Source organism: Monopterus albus, unplaced genomic scaffold, assembly GCF_001952655.1.
Source record: "Monopterus albus unplaced genomic scaffold, M_albus_1.0 scaffold174.1, whole genome shotgun sequence".
NCBI lineage: Eukaryota > Metazoa > Chordata > Actinopteri > Synbranchiformes > Synbranchidae > Monopterus > Monopterus albus.
Genome location: NW_018128054.1, coordinates 1,195,896 through 1,204,233, shown reverse-complemented (window position 1 = coordinate 1,204,233; position 8,338 = coordinate 1,195,896). Strand labels below are relative to the sequence as shown.

The window sequence follows — 8,338 nt, the reverse complement described above, 5'->3', positions numbered from 1 at the left end:
TATTCATGCAATGCCTAAACCACTCTGGATTGTACGATCAATACATCAATATAATCAAAGAAAGGGGGTGGGGGTGGGTGGGAACAGCCTTGTCAAACAACGCATGATGGAGAAATTAATTCTTTCTTTGCATATCAGCGGCTTACTCCTCCTCCCTCAATCCCTGAGCCCTCTATCTGACAAATCCAATTAACATGGCATGAATATTATGATTCTGTGTACACACCACAACCAGGATCTTGGCAGGGAATGGGTGGTATGGGCATCAGGGATATCAGCCAAAAAAATATGGAGGGTTTCCACTCGGCCTGTAACCTGGCTCCAGCTGGAAAACCCAGTTCCCTGGCAGGCTGGTGGTGCTAACTGCTCCCTTTCCCTCTGGTCTATCACTGCTTCTTGTCTGACTTCTAATATCACCGCTTCCTCTTTTCGCATGGCACTTAACTCCCCTCCTTCCACTATGGCCAAAGCCATCTCATATTCCCATCTTTAGTTCAACATGAGTCTAATGGGAGACAACTAAGATTCATTCATTTTTTACTTTTAGGTAGTCAAAGCATTCTGATGAGCCCAGGTATCAGCAGTTCTGCACTGATGAAAACAACACTCACAACTGAGGAACTACATTCAGGGGAGTACATTTGACTGTCAGATTAAAATCCTTGGAAGGGGAAAAACTGTAAAGAACAAAAATTTGGTTATTTTTTGCACGGAGGGAAAACAAGCTGTTGTGGGCTAAAACTAAATGGCAGTTTGAAAAAACTAAATGAACATCTCCTACCCTGACACCATCACCAAACACAAACATACACTTAGTCAGACAGATAAAGCGAAGCTTCAAACTTCCCCCCCCCATGGCAGAACAGAGAAAACATCACGTGGAAGTGTCTGGCACGCTGTCAGCTTGTGCAAGCTCCTGGCCCATGCCGGTGTAGAAATTAGCATTCAACTCAAAGGAGGCCAAAAACATCAAAGCCGCTTTGAAGCACAACTTGATGCTGCACAATGGGACAGGTGAAGCAAAACAATGTAGCACAGCGATGCTCTGTACTACAGTACCCAAAATGCATCACTGCTCCTAAAATAAAAGTGGGACATTGTGCCATGATATAAACAACAAAACTTAATTATTTACTTTAAGAAAACATCTCCAAACACTGGAGATGGATTACAGCGACAGTCAAACAAGGACTTTGAATAGAATGACTGTAAATAAAGAGCTACAGGAATCTATAACATATAATACAGAAACTGACATGTAATTACTGTCAAAACAGTTGAGAATGATGGCTTTACATACAGTATGCTATATCTACTGTAAGAAATCAGCTCTTCCCCTTCACACTTTGAAGTTAACGGGACAATGTCCAATTGCAGCCAAGTTCAGACCATTACTTAAGTTTTAAAATGAAATTTAATGTGTAGTTGAATGATCTTTACTCATCTACTCTATAAATTCTCCCAACTCTGAACCTGAGAATTTCACTTCTCAGCCATCTCTCAAGGTAAAATGAAAATGGTAGAAACTGATTTATTATTCTACCACTTGTGCACTAAAAAGTTCTGGGACTGCAAAAGTAAAAGAACAGCAACTTTCTCCTGCCTTCAGCCCGGCACCTGCACACACCTCAACCTGCTCTTTTCTTTATTAAACTATCCTGCCATCACACTTACACTCATGCATACTACTCATGAATGTACACATATTGTCTGATTGCCAAGGAGCAACTCCTGAAGGCTGAGTCCAGTCTAACAGCTTGTCAAAAATACCCAGACAGACACACAAACATGGAGTCATCGCAGTTCTTGTCTGATATGACTACGCTGATGATGCCTGCTTCGTGCTGCTGTTGGTGACTTGAAAGGTTTGCATGTATAAAAGCTACAATAGATGTGCAGTTTGCCATTGTTTGGACCATATTCCCTGAAGAAAATGTAAACACTGCCTCGTGCATTAACAGGCATAATTCACCTACTGATTGACCTTAAAGTGAAGTTATTCAAACATCACTGCTGCTGTTCTTTTTATATACCAGGGAATAAATTGGCACAGCATTCAAGAAAAGAACTGCTGAATAGGACATTTTAATACAAAACACTAGGTTGATAAACTTTGAATAAACTTTGCAGCCTCTCCATAAATTAAACCAAGATATTCAGTAGTAAAATTTCATTCATTTTCCAGCTGATGCCTTACTCAGCTCCTTATCCTCCCACCAATGTGACTTTGGCTGGTATGGTAATGAATTTGGTGCACATGAGAAACAGCATAATCATGAGCTACAAGTCATCAACATAAGGCGCACACGCTACTTCTGCAGGCAACATTGCACAACTCCGTCTGTCCGTCTCTGCCACTTTCCCTCCGTCTTCCTCTCTCGCAAAGAATCTAACACTCTCCACTGAGGCTTTCATGTAGAAAACCATTCTGCATTTCAAACCAATCAAACCAGGCTTCTGAACAATTACTTGTGATCGCAGCCAAGCTGGCCTGGACAATGTTGATCCATGTTGGCTTGAGAATTCATCAGGCAAAACGCAGACAGCTGAAAGAGAAGGTATTTCTTTTTCATGTGCAATGCGCCTTTGCCAGCACATATTCCTCCCTAAAGACGTCTTCATGATGGCTCAATGCTCATTTTAATTAACACACAAGCCTGTTGATGTTAATTAAAAAGCAGACAGACAATTCCCCATCAGAAAAAAGATCACACAGAGGGGTGTTCTGAGTATCTGAACATACTGCAAGATGCAACAGCAGTACTTGGCACTTATTCAGATGAGATTTCCTGTGCATTACAAGTGGGTGCATCAAACCAAGTGCATCAAACAGATGTAGATGCTGGTTATTTTAGAGGGAAAATGCAGATTTGCTGAATTCTGAGAAGTGTGTTTAAAGCCGAGAAACTGCTATTAGATGTTTTAACAGAGGTACTTTATATCAGTAATGATAACATCTGCAATACCCAGAAGATGTGCTGCATACTAAAATGTAAATGTAGCATCGTGCCATCATTTGCGGTGCTACTTACTTCATGGGCTTGAACAGTGCTTGTCCATAGTTCTGGAAAGTCAGGATCAACTTCAGCTGGGTGCCTCCTGATTTCATGGCTGCAAAGAAAACTGAGATGTCAAATCAAACTGCAATCTGAAGCATATGCACACACGCATAAACACAAACACACAAATAAATTGGACCATGTGCACAGCTGTTTCATTGTTTACCAATTTGGAGAGAGTAATTTAGCATGATAGAGCTATCACATCTGCTGACCAATTTGCCAGGCAATGTACAACAAAAGTGCAATTGTGGCAGTTAGGAGCTGACTGAGAGCAAGAAGTGGCATGAAATGCATCTGTTGACAGCTAATATATGATTGGCTCTGGGTGTGATTATGGGATGCACATGCAAATGCACAGTTTGAATATAACCGAGTGGCTACGTGTTCTTATAGCATGCGATCATCTTGAAAATGACATGTATCACTTTGATATATTAAAAACCAAAACCAAAACACAGTGAGTCAAAGAGGTTCCTTCTGTTTCAGTCCATAAAGCCATTTAAAACTCCAATTCATTATTATAGTGCAATTATTCCATTACTTAATTTGCTTGGAGAGATGAAAATCTTTCAGGAATATTAGTTTCCTGAATCAAATCAAAAATGAATTCATCCCAGCTGCGTGTTTCCATTGCTCTGTATATGAGCACATGTTCTACTACAGACCAGATTCTGACCATATGTTTCTCTGTAAGCCTCTGTGAACTGCACACATTGTCGGTGACTGCCTGTGCACATCACACTCTCTGAGCAGTTCCCCTCTCACTCCCAAAGGCTGACCTCTTGTACCCAAGGACAGGAGCCAGGGCACGTGTCTGACTATCAGTCATGTCCACAGTGTCTCCCAGAGGCTGATGCAGACTCACTATGAGCGTCCTGTGACTCACACAAAGACACCGCCAGGCCTGTAAATGCCTTATGTTTCTGCCACAATGGGCAGATTTTTGTGGGATTTTCCTATTTATTACAGCGCATTAACTTGAGCATATCGCACAACACAGCGCTTCTGCATAACCCCAATATCAACATAAGCTCCCATGTGGTGGACCCACTTACTGACTGGGTTGCTGGCTGGGTAGCTGTCTCACTTTGTCTTACCACTGGCAAGCCTCCCCCATTTGCCGTGACTCATTCTCAAAAGCTTTTGGATTTTAAATACACTGTTACACAAAGTACAACCTGTATAACCTCAGGTCAGTGCCTTTTTCGTATGACAGTAAATGTTTATTGAGCAAAATCAATACCAAAGACTACACTAACAGCAGTATAGATGCCAGGTCCATACAGCAAATCTAAAACCTCTGAGACACTGAAAATGACTGAACTAGGTTTAAATGATTTGACCTTGAACCTTTAAGCTTCAGTCTTTGAGGAGCTGACCTCAATTCATTCCTAAGTGCTGGCTGATAAAACATTTTGTTTCTAACTACAAACAGTAATCCCCCGTGGAAAAGCCCAGAAAACTCGGCTGATTGTTTCTCTGGATTTTATCTGCACTGACATGCAATCAAACATGACAAAAGTGAACCTCAATAGGACACCTGATTCGCCTAAAGGCCATCTGTCTCAGTGTCTGAGTGAATGTATGCGTTTCTGTTGATCTAACCATCTATCTCTTACTCTGTTTCTTCAAGCATCCACAAATGAATCGATGTCCCTGTCTTTGTTCCAGCACCTTCACCTTCTCTGGTCTTTCAGAAAGCTCCAGGCCTCACCCACCACTATCAGATTCCCCTCCCATGGTGTCATGATAAATCCATTCCGTTCTCACCTGTGCCATATCGCAGTACTGTGCGTATGATTTATGAGTCCAGCTGAAGCCTGAACAAAAGGCCACAGCCTGCTGCAGCAGAGAGGCAGACACAGAGGAGGGATGCGAGGGAGAGCTAGAGAGTGGGGAGCACTGCTGCTGAGAAAATGCTGAACAGGGAAACTTCCTAGTGCTCTCTGTATTTTGTAATTTTATTGAGACAGATAAGTGGTAAGTGTGTGCATTAATTATGGGGCGTAAAAGCTGCAGTGCATGATTCTGGGTGCACAAGCACACAACACACTGTTTCTTTTCTGCAGACAGTTTTTAAAGGTGTGTCTGGGGGTGTCTGTTTATATACTCTAAACTCAGGGGACAAGATACACACACACACACACACACACACAAATGACTAAAGTGCACGTGTTGTATGAACAACTGTCTCTGTCTCTGAGGGAACGAGGGTCCACTAACAGTGAGACAGCTGAGAAAGCTTCATTCAGAAATACAGTGAGCTGCACAAAGAGCTACAGATAACCAACATTATAAGCATAGCTGTTTTAATTAGTACTGTGCTTATGAATATTATATCACAGCCGTTGGCATTTTCACACTAAGACAAACTTCCATTCTCAAGGGGTTATCTTTACATTTGTCTGAAGTTCTTTAATAACTGTGGGACTTTCTTTAGACGTGTGATCTTCCTTTTCTTCCTGTTGGGTTTGCCATTACTTTTTTAAAGGATGTGATGGCTCAGGTGCAATAATGTATATCCTGCACCGGGACCGTCAAAGGATTTGTATATATAAAAACACCTGAATATTATCAAATGAAGCCACAGCTTCTACAACATGCCGTAACACACCAACATGCTGGCCACCTACTCACAATGTTCACTCACTATATTTGATAAACATAAATTGGCAGGATCTATATCAAGCCCATGACAGAAAAGGCAGCTGATCACAGATTTATAAACTCACACAGAAGCAGAAATGCAGTTAGAGCCAGATAAAACCAGTTAAATCATCCAAATTAGTCATACGAGCCTATGTGAACCTGTGCACATATAGTACTGTAGATTACCTACACTCTGCACACATACACATGCACCTCGGTAGCATCTCCCCGTGTGACTCACCCACACTGGTGATTTTCTGTGTGACCAGGTCCTTCAGCAGGGCATCCAGCACAGGGCTGTGTCTGGAGTACAGCTCGTAGCGATTGATCCCAATGTGGAAACGTAACCAGTTGGGGTAAGACTCTGCCGTCGCCTCTCCTGTTGGAGAGAACTCCTCCTCCTCTTCATTCCCGTCCACATTGTGCCTGAAAAATTAGGAGAGGAGATAAAAGGAGAGGAGGTTTAACTAGACATTGTGGTGCAAATAGATTCAAATTCATTTTAGTCTGTGGTGTAACAGATTATTACATTAGTCACTGCGGTTGCCTACTATTGAACAACTATATCAGACTAACTGATGCTGAAGGAGTCGGCACAGAGCACTCCATCTTAATAACACACAGATTTATTATTATTATGAGTACATTGATACCATGCAGCTCCACTGACTAAAGATAATCCAAGTATATTAAAAAATCCAGGATGATGATTACTCATAAGTTGTGCCCAAAAGGATAAAATGGCATAACAATAGGAGAGATGTGTGGATACAGCAGGTGGATGAGTGGACATTATACTGGAGACAACTAAGAGACAGAAACTTCCAGGACAGATGAAAGGACATGTCAAGACAGACAGAGGTGTGAGTGCAGGAGAACACAGGGTGATATCTCATCATTTTGACAGTGTGAACTGGTTATAAATCAAAACAGCATTCAAACATTAAAAACGTGACATTTACAACGGAATTTAGCACTTGTATCTCTTTCAGTTGAACAGATTCCCATCGTCTTACCATCCTTGGTTCGTCGTTGATCTGGGATAAAACCTGATGTCAGTGTTGACATTAAACAAAGTGTCATCGTCCACGAGGGGAGGAAGGTCAACCTTGTATAAGGGATGCTCAAACAGAGCAGCCAGTCGGGAGACACCGTGGGCAGGGACAGTCCGAGCCCCACTTGCGTCCCCAATGAGCGGCTTGTGGTCCTCTGCCTTGTTCGCCGACGGTCTCATCCGCTTGAAGGACTCCGCTCTGTCCCCGGCTACAGTGATTTTTTCCAGAGAATGGGAAGTGAGGTTGGAGCTCGGCTCGTTGCTGAAATCCTGCAGGATTCTCAGCGTATGTTTGTTAGGCCAGCCCGCTTCAGCCGCAGACCTGGCGCGCTGCTTCCCCCAGCCCTGCGACTCCCTGCCCGGGTGGTGAGCGCACTGACAGCCGCCGTCCCCGCTGTCCGCCCGCTTCTCTAGTTTTGGTAACAAGTCTATCATGATATGCATAGTGCACGCTACTAGAAATACCATGAGTATCAACACTCTGAATTTACGAAACAATATCATCTTTATCATATTTTCTGTACACAAAGTCAGCTTTAAGCGCAGCGCACCTCAGGCACCGACAACGATGTCCAACAGTGTTGACAAAGCAGCGGTCTTAGTTGGAAGATTTACTACGGTCATTGCACATTTAAAGCGTGTCAGCCTATGTCAAGAACTCCATAATGTGCTCCGTTTTGTTTTTTGTTTTTTACAGCAGTCCGATTTCTTCAGTCTCAGGCAGGTGAACAGACCGGCACATTGTGAGCACTGGACACTTCACTGGCAGCGGCTCACAGAGTGGTCTTCATTCATTGCGTTAAGTAGGATACAGTATCAGGAAGACGGACGACTTCATAAATCGTGAGAAGAGGTAGCCTAACGGGGGGGGGAGTGGGTCCTATTTAACGCACCGATATTCTTCTCCAAACCTGCTTCCTTGTATAACATTAAGTGAGATGTCAAATGAGTCCTAACTGAAAAAAGTAACTAGAGAGATTGATATGGTCCGAAAGACACACACCCTTCCTGGTATTTAGGGTCAATTTAAAATAATTAAAAAAAACAGAATTAAAAAAAAACCCAGGTGATCCGCTGCGAGATGCTTGGATGCCGTCCCGCGTCTTGACAAGAGCTGCTCCTGTCTGCGAGCATGGATGAAGTCAAATCAGAGACTGGCTGGCAGGTGCAGGGATCCTGGTTGTCATTTGTCCTCTTAACACTGCCTTGTCGTCCTTCCAAGTGTTCATCCAGGGTGGGCGTGTTACATGTTATGATCGAAGCCCTTTGAGCCCAGCCTCGGTGGCGTCATGAGGAAGAGACTGGCTGCGTCTGCACATACAAGTAGCAGTTGTGACATTAAAGGCGAGCTTCAGGGAGAAAGAGCTGTGTGGACTGAAACCCTTTTGTGTTTGCAACGCTCTTTAACGCAGCCAGAGGGCGTTGACACAACCTGAAACACTCTGCTGTCCATGCACTATACTGTATGATCTCAGATACAATGTGTATCTCCTGTATGCCATTATGCCAAGTACATGATAAGCCGCTGGTTCTTGAAATGGGTTCCCGAGGGGCCTTGAGAACAAGTCGACAA

The 8,338-nt window shown here is 43.2% G+C and overlaps 1 protein-coding gene across 1 annotated transcript in view; it reads right to left on the bottom strand.

The window, feature by feature from the left end:
• Positions 1-8,120, bottom strand: part of fam20ca (FAM20C golgi associated secretory pathway kinase a) — a 38,279-nt gene extending 30,159 nt beyond the window's left edge. Inside the window, exons 1-3 of the mRNA XM_020616476.1 lie at positions 6,728-8,120; positions 5,953-6,137; positions 3,033-3,111 (exon numbers count right to left, since the gene is read on the bottom strand). Coding sequence (XP_020472132.1) covers positions 3,033-3,111; positions 5,953-6,137; positions 6,728-7,278 — 815 coding nt within the window. The 5' untranslated portion in view covers positions 7,279-8,120. The remainder of the gene's footprint in view (positions 1-3,032; positions 3,112-5,952; positions 6,138-6,727) is intronic.
• Between the last annotated feature and the right edge of the window lie 218 nt (positions 8,121-8,338).